At 45.0% G+C, this 23,457-nt stretch overlaps 1 protein-coding gene across 1 annotated transcript; it reads right to left on the bottom strand.

The window, feature by feature from the left end:
* Nucleotides 1-3,751: 3,751 nt before the first annotated feature.
* C18H10orf53 (chromosome 18 C10orf53 homolog) lies at nt 3,752-15,902 on the bottom strand. Its single transcript, XM_004658044.2, has 3 exons — nt 15,806-15,902; nt 5,027-5,146; nt 3,752-4,165 (listed from the first exon to the last, which is right to left on the bottom strand). Exons 1-3 carry the CDS (start codon nt 15,900-15,902, stop codon nt 4,101-4,103), a joined length of 282 nt encoding a protein of 93 aa, XP_004658101.1. The 3' UTR covers nt 3,752-4,100.
* Nucleotides 15,903-23,457: the final 7,555 nt, after the last annotated feature.

Raw genomic sequence — 23,457 nt, 5'->3', positions numbered from 1 at the left:
CGCCTGCTGCCGCTGTGAGCAACCAGGGAGCAGATCCCCAGGTTCCCTCCTGTGAGTCAGGACACCGGCCCACAGCCAAGCTGAGCATACCTGGCCACGCCACTATGTCACGTGCCCTTTTCCATGACCCCTTTAAATGTTCAAATGCTGAAGGACCCAGGTTCAATTTCCCAGGACCCACGTTAGCCAGATGCACAAGGGGGCGCATGGAGTTCATTTGCAGTGGCTGGAAGCCCTCATATGCCCCCCCCCCTCACTTGCTCTCTCGATCTGTCACTCTCTCCCTCTTTCTCTGTCAAACAAATAATATTTAAATGTTCAAACGATTTGTGAAGACCATTTCTCCATGCCATATGTCTGATACTGGCGTTTGACCTTCCTTTTCCTTCACCTGGACTAGGTCAGCTGGTGCATTTTTTTTTTTCCTAGAAACTTGGTTTGACAGCCACAGGACATGTGCATGTTGTTACCTGAGATGCTCTTTCCCTGTTAACACCTGCGGTGTTACTAGCTGGAGGTCAGTGTCTCAAGGAGGAGGCTCGAAGTATCATTTAGCAATATCTGGAGATGTGTCTAGGGAGGTAGCCACTGAGAGCCCGAGTGTCCCTTTGGGGCCCTCTGTCCAGCCCTTTACTGCAGCTTACCTTGGGAACCGAGGGTTCTATGGGACTTTGGCACGAGATTGTTTGTCAAGGTTTCCAAGGGTAAACTCCTCAAAGGGAGCTAGTGTAAACAGCGGGGACTCCAGGCAGGAGACCAGGAAGACTTTCTGAAAAATATGTTTGCTTTGAAATTTAAAACTAGATGGAATAAGTAGAGATTTCAAATTCAATTTAGAAACTGTTGAGAAAGAGCCATGATTCTAAGTTTATTCCAAGATACGCTTTCTTTCTATGTTCCACTAACGGCGGCACTGAGCTGGCATCTTAAAACCTTACGATGTGATTTAATTAAGTGGCGTCTTACAAGTAGAAAACAAAAAAAGGCACCCGGATGTCTAGCTTGTTGAAGCACAGAGCACTTCTTTTTTTAAAAAAAAGCATTTTTATGTATTTATTTGAGAGCGACAGACACAGAGGGAAAGACAGATAGAGGGAGAGAGAGAGAATGGGCACGCCAGGGCCTCCAGCCTCTGCAAACGAACTCCAGACACGTGCGCCCCCTTGTGCATCTGGCTAACGTGGGACCTGGGGAACCGAGCCTCGAACCGGGGTCCTTAGGCTTCACAGGCAAGCGCTTAACCGCTAAGCCATCTCTCCAGCCCAGCACAGAGCACTTTTGCCTTGACAAGGAGCAAGCAAGTTTCCTGGTTCTCCACAGGAGGTATGTTCCAGGAGACAGAAGACAGAAGGAGGGAGAGAAGAAGGAAGGATGATGGCACATTTCTGCAGACAGTTCCAAAGAGAAACCCTTCTTCGTCTGTGACAGGGCAGGGTTGGGGCACATAGTCTGGTGACTTGTACATCAAAGCCTTAATTTCATTTTAAGTATTTGTTTGAAAGTACTTCTTCTATGGTCTGAAAATGACTTGTCGCATGAGATTCACGTGCTGGAAGCTTGGTCCCAGTGTAATGGTGTGGGAAAGTGGCGAGTCTTCTGACAGGAGGGAGCCTAGGCCAAGGCCGCTGGGTTGTGATTGTGTTGGTTGAAGAAATTAACACTGCTGTCTAGGAGACAGTCAGGTTTCATGGGAATGGATTGGTTCCCTCAAGAGTGCATTGAGGGCTGGGGACATGGCTCAGCAGTTAAACGTGCTTGCTTGCAAAGCCTGACAGCCTGCGTTAGATTCTCCAGTACCTGTGTAAAGCCAGATGCACAAAGTGGCGTGTGCATCTGGAAGTTCATTTGAAGTAGCAGGAGGCCCTGGAACGTCCATTCTTTCTCTTTCCTTGCAAATAAGTAAATAAAAAATATATATTTTTGGTTTTTCGAGGTAGGCTCTCACTCTGGCCCAGGCTGACCTGGAATTCACTAGGTAGTCTCAGGGTGGCCTCGAACTCCTCCTACCTCTGCCTCCTGAGTGCTGGGATTAAAGGCGTGCACTACCTCGCCAGGCTAAATAAAATATTTTTTAAAACAGTGGGTTGGGGGCTGGAGAAGTGGCTTAGCAGTTAAGGCACTTGCCTGCGAATCCTAAGGACCCAGGTTCGATTCTCCAGGTCCCACATAAGCCAGATGCACATGGTGGTGCATGCTTCTGGAGTTCATTTGCACGTCCATTCTCTCCCTCCCTCCTTTCTTCCTTCCTTCCTTCCGTCTCTCTTTCCCTCCACCCATCTTTCTCTTCCTCTGTCTCTAATAAATAAATTTAAAAATAAATAAGTAAGAGTGGGTTGGTATTATAAAAGAGCACACCTAGGCACTCCCTTTCCTCCTGCCTCACCTCTCACATGTGATACCATGTGCCATATTGTGACACAACCAGCAAGCCTCCACCAGTCACTGGCACCATGCTGTGTGGACTTCCCAACGACCAGCCTCCTGAGCCAAACACAGCTCTTCTTTGTGCATTACCTAGGGCCACACACTGAGTTCTGGCAATGCAAAATTGTCTAAGACAACTTCCTATGCACACGCACAAGGAGAAAGGCACAATGTTTGGATAGTCGGCAGAGGTTTCGTCTCATTGAAAGAAACCCAACAGAAAACATCATATTTTAAAAAGAAGACATAGGTGATGTGATCCTGAATGTGTAAAATCAATTTCTGCATATGTCTATCTCTAGGAATATACAGACTCAAATAGAAGAAACCCAAAAGCGAAATACAGAAAATGTTACCAAATTTGTATTTTATTGTTATTTTGTAGTTTTACATATTTCTTCAGTGAAAATATATTCCCCTAAAATTTTATATCAAAACAAAGGTAGACGGCTACATTGATTGTAACTGAAGTTGGTCTTTGGCAAAAGGAACTGAGTTTAGGGTCACTAAAGACGTGTGGAGACTTAACACCGGAAAAAGGTTTGGAGCCTGGATTTCTTGGTAAGGAGATAATGAACTATTTCCTAAGACTTCCAAGTGGTTCGTAATCTCTGGATCAACTCTAATAAGGGCAATTTGGATCAGAATTTGAATTTATCACATGTGAGGACAAGTTTGTACCGGTAGCTTCATAGATTCCCTGTTGGGCTTTGTAGTTTAGGGTGCAGGAGAGCTTGAGGCTCTCTGGGGTGTATAGGAAGGACCACTTCCCAGGTGGCATGGGCTCCCCCAGGACTCTGAAAGCTCCCCTCTTTCTGCGTAGTCTGCAGACTTCTGTTGGAGTCTTTCTTCTGAAAGATGTGAAGCCCTTTATGATAACTTCATATTTAACATCATTATATGGGTTATCTTCCTATATCTTCTCTCCTTGCCTCTATAGGTAAGATTATATACCACAGCACAGGACTCAAAAGTAAAATGCATGCTGTTTCCATATGATGGATTCTTTTTTTTTTAATGCTGCTTGTGGCTAAAGCCCCTTTAATATAAGGTTACGTTCTCCATCAAAGGGCCAGAAGAGCCACTTCCAGCTTCTGGTCAGGATTATTTCCTGTCCATTTCACAACACCCACCGGCCTGGGTAATGTATAAGAAAGCAGACACTTTTCTTATTTGGAACGAGGACAACTGGAGATTTGATTTGAGCTAATTGTGTATTAGCAGTTTAAAATTTTATTCCAGTGGGAACAAGAAATAAATCTGTAGGGGCGGCCAGGTTTCCACAGTTTTGTAACTGCCCAACCCCCCCATCCAGTCCCTCTTTAATTTCACCTGTTCCTAGTTCCCCACCTACTACACAATACAACCGCGGATGCTTCTGGCAACTACGTTTTATTAGCAAGGGATGGAGCTTTCTTATTAGATTGCATTTTATTATTTCCTTCAGCTCAATGTGCACCTGATATTGGAGGGCTCTCCCTATGGGTTGAGATCGCGAGATATGGCAACTGGTGTGGTTTTATTATTTTGGGAGGGGGCCCTGTGCAGATGGATGGGAGACTTGAGGTTGCGTGGGCTGAAGAACAGGTGACCTTGCCTTGTTCTGACTGGCAGTGCCAGTCCGTGTGTCCAGAAAACCCCTTTTGCTGGCATTCAACTGTGTGTACCCCATGAGCTCAGAAGGCCTCTAGCACAGCAATCCTGGCTTCTTCACACAGTGGGTCTAGTTTGCCATCACCTCCTAGAGAAATAGATAGCATCTTTTGGTCAGCTGTACATACATTTTGATATTATATTAAATATACATTGCTTCCATCGTGAATACCTTTTTATTTTATTTTATTTTTTTTTAAATTATTTATTTATTTATTTGAGAGCGATAGACACAGAGAGAAAGACAGATAGAGGGAGAGAGAGAGAATGGGCGCGCCAGGGCTTCCAGCCTCTGCAAACGAACTCCAGACACGTGCGCCCCCTTGTGCATCTGGCTAACGTGGGACCTGGGGAACTGAGCCTCGAACCGGGGTCCTTAGGCTTCACAGGCAATTGCTTAACCGCTAAGCCATCTCTCCAGCCCGTGAATACCTTTTTAAAGGCTACTGGCATGTAAAATATTAGCTAGCAGAGTCCCAGTGAATTGCCAAAGCTCTTACTCCCAAGCACCGAGAGACAGGCACAATGCCAGCTGGCAGGGCCAAGAAATCCCCCAGAACACTGCTGATAATACCATATACTGTAGATATACCAATGCTAATTGTCTTAACAAGTTTAGCTAGCATAAACAAAAGGAACAAAAAAAAAATCACTTTGAAAGAAAAATAATGAAACACGCACTATTAAAGTGAAAAAGAAAAGCCCAATATCCTCAAATTCCACTGTGCATTTGAAGCCAGGGCTTAACGAAGCTGCAGCCAGCTGTGGGGTAGTAGAACGCTCTCCTTCAAGTGCTATGGGGTACTGGGGTCTTAGCATAGTTTGAAATGCAACAAGAAAGCCAGCTGGCATCCAGGCGTTACACACTGACCATGACCGCTTCAACTGGATATGGAGACACTTCTCAGAGGAGGCGGAGAGCTGGGCGAAGACCTCCGTGTGATCTTACCAAACTCCAATTCCTGTATGTCACACTGGAAGACCTTTTCTTCATTCACCACGAGTTCTACCACATTCCAGTCGTCTATCTTCTCTAGGATGATGTGATGTCCATCTTTGGTCAACACAGCTGGAAAATAAAGTAGCGGGTAGCATTGGGGACAGACTCCAGATTCGTCTGATATGCCTGTGCCCTCAGGGATGATGGCAGCTTGTCTCAGTCCTGATTGCTCATGCCACTCTGCCTTCACTTATCTGGCACTGGCCCTTGTCCCTTCATTTTTCCAGAAAAGCACAGCCAGACACCTGAGAGATACAGGTCTTGATTTTAGGTTCAGAAGATCTGTGAGGCATTGATCTTTCTCTAGAAAGGTCTACTGGGCTTTCCACAGGTTTAATTTCATAGAGACAGAGCTCAGTATTGAAGGGGACTTGAGAATTGGCCACCTCATGAAGAAAAATATTAGCCGGGTGTGGTGGTGTATGCCTTTAATCCCAGCACTAGGGAGGCAGAGGTAGGAGGACCGCTATGAGTTCGAGGCCACCCTGAGACTACATACTGAGTTCCAGTTCAGCCTGGGCTAGAGTGAGACCCTACCTCAAAAACAAACAAACAAAAAAACCAAAAAAAAAAAAGAAGAAAGAAAGAAAAAAAGAAAAATTTTACCCAGTGGTTACCTTGGAGTGAGTTTATATGAAACCTCTGTCTTTCTCTCTCTCTCTTTTTTTTCTTTCAGCATTTTCCAGATTGCCCGTAATAATCAGAATTTTTTTCTTTTAAAAAAGCAAATGTACTTGTTATTCTGACCCTTGGAGTCTACAGTTTGGTTATCATTTGCATTCAATGGTTCCTTCCCAGAGATCAGCCACAGAAAATCTGTTTGATTTCATCCCTCTTCCCTTTGCATGTTGGGGACTGAACCCAGGCCTTAAACACACTAGGCAAGTTCTCTACTGCTTAGGTTCAGTCTATTAAGAGAATGCCAGAGTCTGTGGTTCAGGAAAATGACATGTATTGGCAGCCTAGACACCTTTTTTTTTTCCTCCAACATGGCTTTCCCCAACTTCCTTGATAGCATCTGTTTTTCTTTTAAATATTTGTCTATTTTATTTTATTTATTTGTAAGAAGAGAGAGAATAGACACACCAGGGCTCTCTGCTGCTGAAACAAACTCCGGATGCTTGCGCCACCCTGAGCATCTGGTTCCGCGTGAGTATTGGGGAGTTGAACCTATGCAGTCAGGCTTTGCAATCAAGCATGTTACTACTGAGCCACCTCTCCAGCCCTGTAGTGTCTGTTTTGGGGTTGGTATACTGACCGACTATCTCTGGCAGTCTGCATGCACTGGTGAGAATTCGGGATAGGAAGGAAAGGGAAATCAGATGGTGGCCCATTCTTTAAAAGTCTCCACATTCCTACCAGTCTTGGGGTAGGGGGTGTGTGGGGAGGAAGCAGGCGGTTATGTCAGCTAATTGCAATTAATCACAGAGACAATTGCTGTTGCAAAATGCTGGTGTGTCCACTTCTTCGCTTTTCAATCAGCTCAAGAACATCCCGTCCCCACTGTGAGCATTTTAATTGCGTGATTTTAATTTCATTTCTGGAAAGAAACTTGAGAAATACTCAGTGAGGGTCTCCATTAACAAGATCGCTCCCCCGAGGCACCCTAAGGCGACCCTAATTGACCTGCCTTCGCTAATGCCACTCTTGAAAGATCACCCGCGTGGTTTTCTTTGGGTATATTTATGTTATTGCATCCTGTTTAAGTGTCTTGTTCTGAAACATCGTTGAAGAAGGCACTCAGCTGGGACCAGTGACGTGCTGCAATGCAGAGGTCCAGCTGGCTTGCAATGGAAGATGTGCACCTAGAGAAACTTGAGGCAGACCAGAGGCAGGGTTCGGGGTTCACCCCACCCCCTGAAGCACCCTTCTCTCCACTAGGGAATAGCTACAGGTGGAGAGGTGCAGCTTGGCCTGAAGGGCTTTGGCTTTGCACGATGTGAAGACACTCCGGGGGAGTGGACTGCAATTTGACAGGAACAGCTCAGAAACGAAGCAGTTTTCCTTTCCCCATCCCGCTCGGCTGCTGCTTATTAACTCCCAAGACCAGCTCCTTAAGATGCCAGGGGCTCTGTAAAGAATGAGGGTGCAAAGCATTGGCAGGGTGGGGTGGACCTGCAGGAGATTGCAGAGGTGAACCACCCCTTGGCCTGCCTGCCCGTGCGCCATTTGCTGTAAGGCCCATCTGACTGCTGCCCGAGTTTAGTTTATTTAATGGGGACAGTGACACGGTTTCATGGCGCAAGGCATAACAGAGAAAGGAATCTGGTCCATGAAACAAGCCATCCCATGAGTTGGGGGATGTTGAATAGTGAGGGTACCCCTCCTCTGTGAGCTAGTGAAGGTGACTGGAAGGGATCTTCCCTCTCCCTCTGTGGACTGCAGGCAAGCTTTCAAGCTATTTATTTTTACTTTTATTTATTTATTTGAGAGTGACAGAGAGAGAGAGAGAGAGAGAGAGAGAGAGAGAGAAAGAGAGAGAGAGAATGGGCTTGCCAGGGCCTCCAGCCATTGCAAATGAACTCCAGACGCATGCACCCCCCTTGTGCATCTGGCTAACGTGGGTCCTGGGGAATTGAGCCTCAAACCAGGGTCCTTAGGCTTCATAGGCAAGTGCTTAACCGCTTAACCATTTCTCTAGGCCCAAGCTTTCAAGCAATTTAAGAGCAACTGCTTCACTCCAACTCCTCTGCCAGGTGCTTGGGGCCAAAACAGTTCACTGAAGCCACTAACTCAGAATGATGCTGGTCACCACCAACTTCCCTTGTGGTCCTGATGACCTGTCTGTACGAGAGTGACCACTGCCTCAGAATTTGCATCATTCAGTCAGCCTCCGGGCATCATCTCCCTCCCACGGGTCCTGGACGCCCTGAGACTGGCTGTGACGTGGCCAGGGCAGGCTTAGAGGGATGAGAGAAGGAACCCGGGATTTCCTGCAGCTCATCCAAATGCCAGTGCTCTACATGGACGAGCCATGGCTTCCTGTGCGCGGAGACAGGGTTGTCTATTCAAAGAAAGGTCAGATAAATAAACACTCTGAAACAAAGTCTGCGCACAGACAGTGGCTAACCTCCGGCATAAATCAGCCAGAAGCTGTGAGGCCACCCGCAGAACGCCCACCTCTTTGAAGTGGCACCTCATTCCTCATGGGGGATCTGGATGAAATGGAGGGACACGGGGAAAGGCGGAATTGTGCACCATCTGTGGATGATTTAAGTGCTGCTGGCTAGGAACTCAGGTACCCAGACAGATTGCCTCGCTTCTTCTAAGCTCAGACGTGATGCCAATGGCCATTAATGAGCACCACTAATGCATCTCTGGGATGGGAGGGTGGCATTCAAGTACCTTGGCTAAATAAGGATGGATGCTATTTTTAAGAGGCCGTTCCAGTTCCTTCCAATTCCTTTGAGGGGCTCCTTTGGCAAACTCACGGATAGCAAGTAACAGACAACCATGGTCAGGGCAATTACTTAGAATGGTATTAAGCACTGGTGTGTTTAAAAAATATTTTTTTAAAAAATGATTTGTTTGAGAGAGGGGAGAGAGAGAGAGAGAGGGAGAGAGAGAGAGCGAAATGAAGAGGCATATAGAGAGAATGGGCTCACTAGGGCCTCCAGCCACCACAAACAAACTCCAGACACATGCACCACCACGTGTATCTGGCTTACGTGGGTACGGGGGAATTGAACCTGGTCCTCAGGCTTTGCAGGCCAGCACCTTAACTGCTGAGCCATCTCTCCAGCCCCTAAGCACTGGTTTTGTGGACACATTTTTCGTGGTGCCGGCTTATCATTCATGGATAATCAAGAGACAACAAGAGCTTTCAGATGGCTTAAGGTGTAGTTAAATTAGAAAAGATTAGGGACCCTTTTAAAGAAAGCAGGGCTTCAGGAAACGATAAAGGGCTATGATTTTTAAAAGCCATACATAGAAGTCAAACGTGGATTTTACAGAGGACTTGCACATCGAGCTGTAATGCCAGCATTGGGTCTTAGTTGGGGGGCGGAGGGGGAGTGAACGTTCCTGCTTTGCTGCTTCTAAACACCCTGGTCTTTGTGGAAGGTCCTCAGTCAGTGTTAGAGCTGGCAGTAGATGAGCTATCAAGCATGGGTGTTCAGAGCTTCCTTCACAAATCAGCCACCCGCTGATACCTTGCAATCCTCAAGTCTCCTTCAGCCATCAAAATGCTCCCCTGGATTTTCTCAAAACACTCCGTCCTGTCCTCTCCTGTTCCCCATGGGGGCGGGAGACAGCAGCCTGTGCCTATGGCCTTGGCTCCGCTTTCAGCTACACAGGCTCCTTTACTCTGTACATCCTGTCCCCTCAGGTCAGAAGCCACCCACACGTTTAATGGCCGACAAGTTCTCCCCCACCCATCATCACAGACCCCTCTCCTGATTTGTCTCCTCTTCTCCCCTTCCCCTCCTTCCTTCCCTCTCTCCCCCGCCCTCCCTCTCTTCCTTCCTCTTCTCTCTTCTCCTCCTTCCAGCTGTATCTTGAGATAGGAGCCCCAGGCTGGTCTTGAACTCCTTATCCCTCTCCCTCCTCCTTCCGAATACTGGAATTACAAGCATGGACCATTCCTTCCGGCTCTTTTTATTATTGTTGTTGTTGTTTTTCAATAGGCCAAACAAAAGCACTTCCCTTGGGAAGAAAACAAGAAAACTTTTCTTCTAAAATTCCATTAGAATTTAAGTGTACCACACAGAATCATCATTTTTTTTATAAATAATTTTTGTTTGTTTATTTATTTGAGAGTGACAGAAAGACTGAGAGAGAAAGACACACACACACACACACACACACACAGAGAGAGAGAGAGAGAGAGAGAGAGAGGGAGAGAATGGGCTTATCAGGGCCTCCAGCCACTGCAGACGAACTCCAGATGCATGCGCCACCTTGTATGTCTGGCTTATGTGGGTCCTGGGGAATCAAGGCTTGAACCGGGGTCCTTAGGCTTCACAGGCAAGCGCTTAACTGCTAAGCCATCTCTCCAGCAGAATCATGAGTTTTTAAAAACCTTAGAAATTATTCAGAATGAACAAATTTTGAAAAGCTACCCATGATTCTTCCCCACTTCCTTTTTGCACTGTATCTGAAGTTCCATGGGGGAAGGATCCTGGTATACGTGAGTTCAGGGACATGCTTAAGTCTTTCAACCCTATGTGGTGGCAACCCAGGCTGCTGTTGCTGCATTTATTTCAGACGAGATCAGGCGTGTTGAGGGCGGCATGACCATAGACTGTGTGTATTTCAGACGAGATCAGGCGTGTTGAGGGCGGCATGACCATAGACTGTGTGTATTTCAGACGAGATCAGGTGTGTTGAGGGCGGCATGACCATAGACTGTGTGTATTTCAGACGAGATCAGGAGTGTTGGGGCGGCACGGACATGCGTTGTGTTTCAGATGAAGGATGAGCTGGCATTCACTGAACCTTTTGCAGTTTCTCGTTGGTTCCAACTTCTGCTCTCTCTAAGAGCACTGCAGAAGGCATTCATGGCACAGCTTCTGTGTATGAATGATTTGTTTTTAAATAAAGGAGATACATGGGAATGGAACAGATGGAGTCTACGGTCTGGGTTCCATTTTAATACACACTTCCAAGTTCTTCTCCAAGATCACTGTCCAATTTGTCATCTCACCAAGAACGTGTGAGAATACATTCACGGAGTTCCTCGCCACCATGGATTCATCTCTCTCTAGAGAGGACTCCTGCTCAACAGCTTTTGGGACCTCTTTCTTCTCCATGCTCTGTCTTACATGCCTTCTGATTGTCTCCCACTTTTGCACCTGGCCTCGTGCCCCACACTGCTCTGGGTGGCAGCCCCTCCAACGTCCTGCCATTGGCCTGGTTCTGCCTCTCCTGCTTCCTCCACATTGCTCTAGCATGTGGCTCAACACGGCTGACTTACGGAACTAACATCTTTCCACTTTCCACCCTTGCACTGTGTAGCTACATCATTCCATGTGTGCAGGGAGGTTCCTGAAACTCAGTAAGGCAGTGAACTTTATAAGACTGAGGAAGCTCCTCAACCTCAATCTGAGGTTAAGCAAGTGTCATGGAGGCTGCAGCGGGGGGGGGGGGGGGGGGGATAAGAGGGGACACATCAGTAGAGTTGTCTGCGAGCTACAGGTATAAAGAAAGCTTTCTTGAGTCAACACCCATGCTGGGTGGGTTTTGTGTGTGTGTGTGTGTGTGTGTGTGTGTGCGCGCGCGCGCGCACGATGGAGTTAGTTGTCTTTGACTCATCCATGATCCTATAAGTAGCCCCAATAAACTCATTGGTTGGCCAAGCTACAAGAAGAACTGTTGCTTTGGTCTCTGGTTGGTGCCCTATGTGGAGTGAGCAGTTTGTTCAGTTCTCCCAAGGGACAGAGCACAGCACTTTCTTTCTTTTTTTAAAATTTTTATTTATTTATTTGAAAGTGACAGACACAAAGAGAATGAGGCAGAGATAGATAGATAGATAGATAGATAGATAGATAGATAGATAGAGAGAGAGAGAGAGAGAGAGAATGGGCATGCCAGGGCCTCCAGCCACTGCAAACGAACTCCAGACGTGTGCACTCCCTTATGCATCTGGCTAACATGGGTCCTGGGGAATTGAGCCTTGAACCAGGGCCCTTAGGCTTCACAGGCAAGCACTTAACCCCTAAGCGATCTCTCCAGCCCTCATTCTTCTTTTTGAAAATAAAAGTACACATATTTGATATTTAAACTGGGAAAAAAAAATGGACAGAAAGTAGATATGAGGATACCAGGCTTATAGATGGAGAATGGGGAATTATTGCTTGCTGGGTACAGAACTATGGCTTAGGATGGGGAAAGTGTTGGAAATACAGAAATAATGGCTCTATGATATTATGAAAATCATTAATGTCACCATAGGATGTTGCTATGGATTGCATCATTCTCCCCTCTCCCAATTTGTACACTGAGGTCCTAACTTCCTTCTGGCTGTATTCGGAGATGGGGTTCTTAGGAGGCAACTAAGTTGAAATGAGGTTATAAGGATGGGGGTCTTGTTTGAAAGGATTGGTGTCTTTATAAAAAGAGATGCTAGTTTGCTGGCCCATGTCCATCCCCTACCTTGTGAGAGAAAGTGATCACTAGAAAGCCAGAAAAGAACCCCACCAGAAACCAAGTCTGCCCAATCAGGGCCTTCCAGCCTCCAGACCATGAGGAAAACTTGTTTAAGGTGCCTTAGTCTGTGGTGTTTGGTTATGCCAGCTGATGCAGACTGACATAAATGCTGATGTATATACTTCAGAAATCTCCATCAAGTATATATATATATATATATATATATATATATATGTATGTATGTGTATATATACACACACACACACACACACACACACACACACACACACACACACACATATATATATATATATATATATATATTGCCAATGAAATCCTGCTTATCCTTTAAACTTGGATTCAAATGCCACCTCCTCCATAAATAGTCCCTGATTATTGTACCTAACTTGACTTTTGTGACCTCTGGAAACCTAGAACATTTGGCCCATAATGTCCCCAACTGGGCTCATAGAATTTGAACCCATCAGGTTCGATCCTCAGCTCTCTTCTGAATTTTCTTCTGGTTACAAGCTCATTCCTTTCTATTTCCACTGGGACTTTTCCTCTAAATCCCAGAGGGGCACTAAATTGGTACTGAGAAGTGGGTCATTGCTGCTGGCTTTCAGCATTTTGGGACCGATTTGAGGGAGGAATGTGGAAGGATTTGAAACCTTGGCCTAAGAGATGCTTTGCAGTGAGAACAACCAAATGGACCATTCTGGTCAGAGTTGAAAGACCTGAATGCAGTAAGAACTAAGGACTATGAGGTTTGGCTTATAAAGGGAAGAAAGAACTTTGCCTGTACTAGGCTAGAAGAAGTTTGTGTGAGACAATTGCTGTTATGCCTGTGTCCTGAGAACGTATGAAGGGTTGCTTTGTGTAGAAATGGACTGCTGTGAACAGAGGGATATGACGCAGAAAGAAAGAAAATCTTTGGGCCGACACTGCTGCCTGTTTAGCTACAATTGTATGAGAGATTACAACCATTGAGGTTGGAACAGCTGACCTGCACTGGGACAACAGGTCAACTTGGATTTCAGGAACAGCAGAGCTTTGAAGGATCAACCACCCTACAAATGAGAACAATTATCCATGATGACCAGGCCACACCTGGGAGCAGGAGGATCATCTTTTTTTTTTTTTGCATGGTACATGAGTGTGGTGTGCATGTGTGTATGCATGTGAGCATGTGTGTGTGCACACATGAATGTGTGTGTGGAAGTTGAGGTCGATGTCGAGTGTCTTCCTTGATTGCTGCTCCCTCTATTTTACTGAGGCAGCGTTTCTTACCTGAGCCCAGAGCTTGTGTATTTACCTAGCCTACTACAGTTGTTTGAATGTGGAATGTTCCTCATATTTTGAATATTCAATTCCAGCTGTTGGCAATTTTGGAGGTGGAGCCTTGCTGAAGGAGGTGTGTTGGTGAGGGGGCTGGCTTTTGGGTGTTATAGCCAGCTCCCCCTTGTTGGAGCTCAATCAGCTTACTCTTGCTGCTTTCTGCCAGGTGCTGGGGCAAGATATGATGTCTAGCCTCTGCTCTGCCATCCTTTCCCTGCCATGCTGAAAATTCCTCTCAAGACTGTAAGCCCAAGTAAACCTTTTCCTCCCAGCTGCTGCTTTGGTCATGTGTTTTGTCCCAGCCATGTGGAGGTAACTCGACACCCAGCTGCTCAGTTTGCCCCAGAGTTCCTAGACTCTGCCTTTCAAGTGCTGAGATTAAACAAGCATCCACTCTGCCTTGCCTGGCATTTATGTGGGTACTGGGGATCTGAATTCTGCTCCTCTCTCTGACATGGTATCTTACTGGCTGAGCCATCTCTCCAGTTCCAAGAATCACCTCTCAAGACCAGCTTCCACCTTCATTAAATCACTTCCCAGGACACCAACTGAAATAATGATTAATCAGATCACACCTTGCCTGAGACTGCTTAATGATGTGTACTTTTTTTTTTTTTTTTTTTTTTTTTTACCCCTGTCACAATCCTTCCTGCACTTAAACCTGAAGCTCATGGCAGAACCCCAGAGATGACCTTGGATGTTTATCTAGTCTTTCTCTCAGTATGCTGCATCAAATCGTTCTTTTTAAAAAAATATATTTTATTTTTATTTATATGTGAGAGAGAAAGAGGGAGGGAGAGGGATAGAGGAAATTAAAAAATATTTTATTTTTATTTATATGTGTGGTGTGTGTGCGGGGGGTGGGAAGGCAGATAGAGAGAGAGAGAATGGGTGGGCCATGGCCTTCAGCTGCTGCAAACATGAACTCAAAAGCATGTGCCACCTTCTGCATCTGGCTTATGTGAGTCCTGGGGAATCGAACCTGGATTCTTTAGCTTTCCAGGCTAGCAACCTTAGCTGCTAAGACATCCCTCCAGCCCTGCCTTTAACAAAAAACTGTTTATTAACAGCTTCCATAATTATAGACAATAAGCCATGATAATTCCCTCTCCACCCTCACAAATCCACCCTCCATCACATCCCCTCCCCCTCTCAATTAGTCTCTCTCTATTTTGATGTCATCACCTTTTCCTCCTATTCTGAAGGTCCTGTGCAGGTAGTGCCAGGCACTGCGAGGTCATGGATATCAATATAAGATATTGCTTATCTCATTAACTGGCACCTTGGGATGGTGGCCAAGAGCTTAATCCCATGGGACTCCCAGAGGTGGACTTTTGCCTTCAAACTCTTGTAACAGCACTCGGGGCAGGTTCCTGTGGCACTCAGAGGTGAGGTCAGAGATTAGGCAGGTCTGTCAGTCATCAACAGCGACTTTCACTGCACACATGCGCCTCAACAGTGAGCCCTCCTCAGCGGAAGCAGTCCGCTGCACACTAGATGTTCAAAGCAGGCTTGCTGCATGAAGGCATGACCGTGGAACAGGCTTCCAGCACTACACTTTTTAGCCATTTGACTGAGGAAAGTCACTTCATATTTCTATCCCTGTTTCCAAATCCTAATGTCCCTTCCCCCTTCCCCCTTCCCCCTTCCCCCTTCCCCCTTCCCCCTTCCCCCTTCCCCCTCCCTTCCCTTCCCTTCCCTTCCCTTCTCCCTTTCCTTTCCCTTTCCCTTTCCCTTTCCCTTTCCCCTTCCCCTCCCCCTCCCCCTCCCCCTTCCCTTCCCCTCCCACCCTCCCTCCCTCCCTCCCTCCCTCCCTCTCTCTCTTTCTTTCTTTCTTTCTTCTTTCCTACTTTTTTGAGGTAGGGTCTCCCTCTAGCCCAAGCTGGACTGGAACTAGTCTCAGGCTGGCCTCGAACTCACAACAATCCTCCTACCTCAGCCTCCCAAATCAGTGCCCAGATGCCCCGGCTTGTTTCTTTTTTCCTTTTCCTCTCCCTCCCCCCCTTCCTTCTCTCTCTCTCTCTTTATTAATATGTGTAGGTAGGGTCTCACTCTAGCCCAGGCTGATCAGGAATTCACTATATAATCTCAGGCTAGCCTTGAACTCACAGGATCCTCCTACCTGCCCCCACCCCCACCCCGGTGCTGGCCGCCCAGCTTGTTCTTATTTTTGATATCCAAATGGAAGCCAGAGGAAGGTGCTAAGCCACCCTGGGAAGACCCTAGGTTGGGGGTGTGGGGAAAGAGAGCAGGTCTAGGGACACCTGCTGCGTGGCTGGCTGGGGCTCACAACCGACTGCCCACCTTGCAGGCCCTCCAGGCGGAAGGTGCGGTGCTCCACGGACAGGCCCAGAGCGCTGTAGGGTCCATAGCGCAAGTGGACCACCGCTTCCTTGGGCATGGTGCTGGCGCGCAGAGAACCGTCTGGGACGCCAACATCACCCGCTGCTAGGCAACCGCGGAGTGGGCGTGTCCACGCGCTGGGCGGGGCCAGAGCCGGGCTCTCAGGACTCCTCCCTCTCTAAATGCCCCCCCACCCCTCCCGGGCCAGGTAGAGTAAGGAGATATCAACCTGCCTTGGAAAATGTTAATGGTAACTGACAACAGCTAAACTATTACAAGAAAGCAGGTGTCAGGCTCCAGGCTAAGGCATTTTCAAACTTCTGGTATGGAACCAGTTCACTCTTTCCCAGTGAGGCGCGTTGTATTTACATGACTCAGGCTCCCAAAGCCCCTGAACCTTGCCAAACCATACAGGGGGACTAGATCGGAAGCCTGCTGGCCCGTGCTTTGATTGTACAAACGCAAACACAGGCGTGCACACCATACACACATACGTGTATGTTCACACATACACAAACTAGTTTCTTCTGGCTTGTTTTGTTGTGACCTCTGAAATGCTGCTGGGACTACAGGCGTGAACTGCCACAACTGATTCCATATACCTTCCATTAATCCACGTCCTCCCTTCTGGAAGTGGCTTCTGTTTCTTACAGTTAACCTGCTTGGCAAACACAACTCCAAACTCCCATTTGTTCTGTTTAGAACTAAAAGGCATCCATTGTTTCTAGGTGGGGCCCCACAAATGTCTCCTGCCCACATGCTGGCTCATGCTCTCTCCCTCACACCCCCACCACTAGACCCCAGACACAGAGCACCCAGGGAGAGCTTGGAGGCCCCATGGATGAGGGTCCCACGGCAAGGCAGAAGCTGGGCCCTTGAACACAGCCCCATTGGTGAACATCATTTTGGTACAGGAGCAAGAAGAAAACCTCTCTTCATCAATCACTGTGAGTTTGATATGATTTATTACAGAAGTTCACCAAATTAACATTCATCTCCAATTTCTAAAAATCAATGGTCGTTAATATTTTCCTCCTCCTTTAAAACCTTTTTATTATTTATTTGCATGTGTGTGGGTACGGATTGGCATACTGGGACATCTTGCTGCTGCGAATGAACACCAGATGCTGGTGCCAATTTCTTTCTTCTTTTTTGCCTTATTAACTCATGTATTTATTTATCAATGTTTTTACTCATAGATATTAATATTACGCTTCTATTATAATTATTCTGCTGTCTTATTTTTCTGTTGAATTCACTGGGCCTTATTTGTCTAGTCCTTTCCCACTCTTCTATGTTCTTTTTTTTTTCTTTTCACAATTTTTATTAACATTTTCCATGATTATAAAAAATATCCCATGGTAATACCCTCCCCGCCCCCCGCACTTTCCCCTTTGAAATTCCATTCTCCATCATATTACCTCCCCATCTCAATCATTGTACTTACATATATATAATACCAACCTGTAGGGAGCCAATGCAAAGGCCATTACAAGATGGCGCTGGCTTCCTGCCAGTCTTGAGGTAAACATTTCCTTATTTAGGCAACGCCTTGGCGCCAACCTCGCTTGAGGTTGCGCATGCGCTTGACGCACCTTGTCCCGGGCCTATCCCGTGGCTCCTGTGGGTGGGTGAGCCTATGGCAGCCAATCAGCACGCGCCCCGTAGTATTCTGCCCTATAAAAGCAGCTACACTCCTGCGCCCCTCGCCCCTTGCCATCAGCTTTCCTGTTAACCAAGAGGCTCTCAAATAAAGTGTGATCAAGAAGGATCTTCAGTTTGCTGGTCCTTCTTCTCCTGCTGGTCAGGGGTTTCCCCGCACCAACCTATTAAGTACCCTCCACCCTTCCTTCCTCTTCCCTTTATATCTCCTTTTTAACTTACTGGCCTCTGCTACTAAGTATTTTCCTTCTCACGCAGAAGCCCAATCATCTGTAGCTAGGATCCACATATGAGGGAGAACATGTGGAGATGCTGGTGAGGGAGAACATGTGGAGATTCTGCATCCAGCTTTTGTTGGTGGATTGGAAGCTGAACCCAAGCTGGCAGGCTTTGCAAGCAAGGGCCTATAAACACTGAGCCATCTTCCCAGCTCCTTTTCGCCTCCCTTTGAACAGAGCAAGGAATTCAAAATCTTTTCCCCATTAATCCTTTTCTCAACATATGCTGTTGTTGTGTATTTTAATTTTCTCCATTTGTACACTCTATTTTACTGTGACACGTTAGTTAATAGGTGATTGGTAAATAAAGGAACGATGCCAAGGGAATTCCAACTCTTTGAAGTGCTACAGGTAATTTCTAGCACTTTGCTTTGTATTGTCAGTCTAAAACATAGCTCTTACCTCAAAAGGAGTAAGAGAGAGAGAGCTTATTCTGAGCCAAATAGGAATGATCATGGCCCAGGAGCACACATTCTGGTTGTTCCAAATAACATGTCCCAATGGAGGTGGTTATATGAATGTTTCTAGTCACAGAACAAAAGTCATAAATCAAAGCATTTACCACAGACATTGGTGGAGATATGTTTCAGTTGCCTTCTTGTTCCTGGGACAAAACACCTTACCAGAAGCTAGACCGTGGATTACAGGTTACAGTTTTATTTTTATTTTTTTGTTTGTTTTTTTATTGACAACTTCCATAATTGTAAACAATATCCCATAGTAATTCCCGTTCTCCCTCCCACTTTCCCCTTTGAAACTCCACTCTCCATCATATCCCCTCCCCCTCTCAATCAGTCTCTCTTTTATTTTGATGTCATGGTCTTTTCCTCCTATTATGATGGTCTTGCGTAGGTAGTGTCAGGCACTGTGAGGTCATGGATATCCAGGCCATTTTGTGTCTGGGGAGAGCGCGTTGTTAGGAGTCCTACCCTTCCTTTGGCTCTGCCACCTCTTCCGCAATGGACCCTGAGCTTTGCAAGGTGAGATAGAGATATTGCAGTGCTGAGCAGTCCTGTCACTTCTTTCCAGCACCATGGTGCCTTCTGAGTCATCCCCAGGTCACTGCCATCTGAAAAGAGAAGGTTCTCTACAGGTTACAGTTTTGAGGGGACATTTCATCATGGCGGGGAGAGCTTGATATGAGTGGGAAGCTGGCTCACAGTATCCCACATCAGCAGCAGGGAGGGAGCAGCAAGAGTAAGCTAGCTAGTGAACACAATGAACCTCAAGATCACCTGCAGTGACGCTCCTCCTCCAGCAAGGCCCCACCTCCCGAAGGCCCCACAGCTCTCCTGCTTTGCCACCAGCTGGGGACCAACAATTCAAAACACATGAGGTTATGGGAGACATTTTACATTCAAACCACCACAACCCTCATTTTTGTATTGTGAAACAGGAGTGTCTATGCTGTGCCAAGACAGCAGGTCGATGAGTTATAGCAAAGCAGGGAAAACTCTGCTTTGGGTTTCAGGTAGCGTCTAATGACATTCTCACCTTTTGGGTTGGTGGATATTATGGATCGGCTAAGTTGATATTATTAACTATTAGCAGTCCAGCCTTCAGTGCCAGACTCAGGCTGCTGAGGCATCCAGCTCTGTGGACTATTGGGTTCTCAGCCTCTCCAGTGTGCAGACAGCCATCATTGGATGACCCAGTCCTGCTCATGAAAACTGTTCTAGTGGATTCCTAATTATGATATGTATGCGTGTGTGCATGTAAGCATGTATGTATGCATATCATAGATATCCTGTCAGTTCTATTTCTCTAGGACCCCTGCCTAATTTATGTAAAAAATTTTCATTGTGCCTATGATCTTCAATCCTCTGGATTGGTGGCTAAATAAACAAAAGACACCAAAAGAATTAAATGTCAAAGTTAACTACAGTTTTTGGCTTCCTCAGTCAAAGACATTCCTGTTAGTTCCTCTAAATCTGAGAAGTTTATGGAAAACAATGAATAAATAAAATAAAAATAAAATAATAAAATAAAATAAAAAAGGGACAGAGGACTGTATGAACCTAAATAAAGGTATTATGTACAATGGACTTTAAAAAAAATGGTATGTGGGCTGGAAAGATGGCTTAGCAGTTAAGTGCTTGCCTGTGAAGCCTAAGGACCCTGGTTAGAGGCTCAGTTCCCCAGGACCCATGTTAGCCAGATGCACAAGGGGGTGCACGCGTCTGGAGTTCATTTGCAGTGGCTGAAGACCCTGGCATACCCATTCTCTCTCTCTCTCTCCCTCTCTCTATCTGCCTCTTTCTCTCTCTGTCTGTCGTTCTCAAATAAATAAATAAAAATAAACAAAACTTTTTTAAATGGTATGTGAAAATTCTGACATGGGGTTGGAGAGATGGCTTGGTGGTTAGGGTGCTTTCCTTCAAAGCCTGAGGACCCAGGTTCAATTCCCCAGTACCCATGTAAGCCAGATGCACATGGTGGCACATGCATCTCGGCTTTGTTTGCAGTGGCCAGGGGCCCTGGATTGTTTATTCTCTCTCTCCCTCCTCCTCTTCCTCCCTCCCTCCCTCCCTCTCTCTCTCTCTCTCTCTCTCTCTCTCTCTCAGCTCTCATGAAGAACTAAATGAATGACAACCAGATGGTTCCATCGGTGGAGAAGGTGCCATACTGAAGACTATCCAGCCTTGGTGAGAAGAACATTTTGGTATTGCCTGCCACCTCCTGTGTCCCAGCATTTTAGGAGATATACCCTTTGATTAGTATTTCCCGCCTCAAATGTGTGCCAAATTTTGAGAGCACATTCCTGCTGACTTCAGAAAAGCTGAGTGACATACACCTTTGACCATCAGTCATTAAGTACCTGCCTACTTGAGGACAGTGGAGCTCAAAGCTAAAGTTCTTCTGTTCTTTTAATAACTCTCACTCTCTTCTTGGCATATTTTCCTAAATGGTAGAAATAATGCTGACCTTGGTTTTAGAGAAACTACAGATGAATGATATTGTCTTCACATTAAGCATGGCTTTTAAAATATTTATTTGAACGTGTGTTGAGGGGTGGGGGGGCTCACTAGGGTCTCTTATTGCTGCAAGTGAACACTGGATACAGCAACATCCTTAGAATCCGATTTATCACAAGTCTGGTCTCTTGCTTCTACTTGTCACAAACAATATTTGGTATCTGGGGAAGGGGAGAGGAGACAAATTTGTTAGAAAGAAATTTAAAATGATATGACATTGCTATCTGATTCCTTCTGTTATGTGACTATCCATTTACTTTCCACACTAGAAGCTGGAAAAATTGCCAAGATAATAGGACAAATCAAATTACTATCCCAAAACAAGAATTATAATGAGTTAAATATTGAAAAGAAATCTTTCCTAGAAATAGAACTAGCTATCCCACCTGAATTTGTATCAATGAAATCTAATTGGTCACAAGAAAAACTGAAATTGGAAGATTATAAATTATATCAAATAAAATATACTACAAATATATCTATAAACAAATACATATATATAAAATATACATATATATGTATTTTATATTATTTAGGTTATATCATATTAATTATATTAATAATTAGTGCATTATTAATATAATAGTATATATTATATATTAAGATATTTATATTTTATATGTATTTACATATATGTACTATAAATATATATTTATATTATATATTATATAATATTATATATATTTATATTATATTATATTATATATATTTGTGTGTGTGTGTATATATATATATGTATATATATATATATATATACATATATATATATACACAAATATATATAGTACAAATAACTGTAGACACAGGGGAGACACACAGTCAGTCTGGATAGGGTTTGGTTGGTCAGGATGGAAGCTTCCTTCATTTGCTGCCATCACTTCTTTGGGTTATGCTGTGTTGGTCATTTAACTTTAGTTGTAATATGACTCCATGTCACATGTCAATGTAATGTCAGATACAGAAGGTGGAAAATCCTTGATGACTTTACCAACTGTTTCTTTTTTTTTTAAATTATTTATTTATTTATTTGAGAGCAACAGACACAGAGAGAAAGACAGATAGAGAGAGGGAGAGAGAATGGGCGTGCCCGGGCTTCCAGCCTCTGCAAACAAACTCCAGTCATGTGCGCCCCCTTGTGCATCTGGCTAATGTGGGACCTGGGGAACCGAGCCTCGAACCGGGGTCCTTAGGCTTCACAGGCAAGCTCTTAACCGCTAAGCCATCTCTCCAGCCCTACCAACTGTTTCTTTCACCTGAAGACTGCTCTTCTGCTGGCTCAGTCTCATCATTGTCAGATGACCACTTGGCCTCCCATGAACAACATGGGATGCTTGGCCACTGGGGGAACTGTGAACAAAAGTTCCCAGCAAAAGCCACATCCATGTTAAAGATTTTACAAGGCTGATTGACTGACTAGAACTTTGTGACTATAGGGAGCAGGAACATTTCAGATCAGAACCAAATTACCTTTGGCTATCTTTAGTTCCCTTCAAAGCCATTCATTGGCAACCTCTGAATCTTACCTAACGTCCTTCAACCATCAGAATATATTGACATCACACCAGCCCCAGATCTAAGAATGTCATCAGGTAACATCTAGAACTTGTAGTAGCCCTTTCCCTGCTCTGATAGTCCCACCAGTATATTTGGTGAATACCTTTTCTGTCTTCTGTGGCTATAAAAATGTCATGTGATGACTTCCAGATCAGAATATATTATTTGGGTCAACCTGAGCATTCCTGGACCATAGTCATCCATGCTTGGTTTAGAATAAACAACCCATTGTTTCCTTGAAAATAAATAAATAATGTGGTAAATAAAAATTTGGCATAGGGCTGGAGAGATAGCTCAGCGTTTAAGGTGCTTGTCTGCAAAGTCTAACGGACCCAGGCTCGATAGCCCACTACCCATGTAGAACCAAATGCACAAGGTGGCGCATATCCCTAGAGTTTGTTTGCAGTGGCTAGGGGCTCTAACGTGCCATTCTTCCTCTCTCTGACTCTCTCTATGTGTGCAAACAAATAAATAAGTAAAGTATATAGAAGAGTTGGCATAATTTCAATAAAGCAAAACATTAAAAAGATAACAAGAGGATACAGTAAATACTTATACTAATAGATTTATAAATTTAGATGCAAATAAAAGCATTCTTAGAGAACTTTGAATTATAAAATGCAATGCAAAAAAAAAAAAACATAGAAATTCTGCATAGTCTTAGAAATCTTAAATAAAACTGAAGCAGTAGTACTAAATCTTATCACTCAGAGGAAAAAAAATGGATAGAAGAGACAGACAGTGTTAGAGACAAGTTCTACCATGCTTTCAAGAAGAGATTATCTCAGTTGTGTCCAAAATAACTAAAAGGAAAACAACACTCTAGTCTCCTTGATTCATTCCCTGGGGCTGGTACAACTCTAATACACAAGCCAGACTGAGTCATACAATTAACAAAAACTACAGGCCTATTTTGCTTAGGCATGCTTATGCAGAAATAGTAAATAAAATATAATCAAACAAATGTTAAGAGTTTTTTTTTAAGACAATGCATCACTGACTAAATTAGGTAGTTTAGTAGAAAATAGCAAGATGTGTTTGCAGAGATGGCTTAGACGCTAAGTGTGCTTCCTATGCCAGCATGAAGGCCCAGGAGGACCTGAGACAGCCAGAGTTGCAATCTCCAGATCCCTCATAAACACCT

Source organism: Jaculus jaculus, chromosome 18 (assembly GCF_020740685.1).
Source record: "Jaculus jaculus isolate mJacJac1 chromosome 18, mJacJac1.mat.Y.cur, whole genome shotgun sequence".
Classification (NCBI taxonomy): Eukaryota; Metazoa; Chordata; class Mammalia; order Rodentia; family Dipodidae; genus Jaculus; species Jaculus jaculus.
The sequence above is the reverse complement of the archived record's forward strand: the minus strand, read 5'-3'. Positions and strand labels throughout refer to the sequence as shown.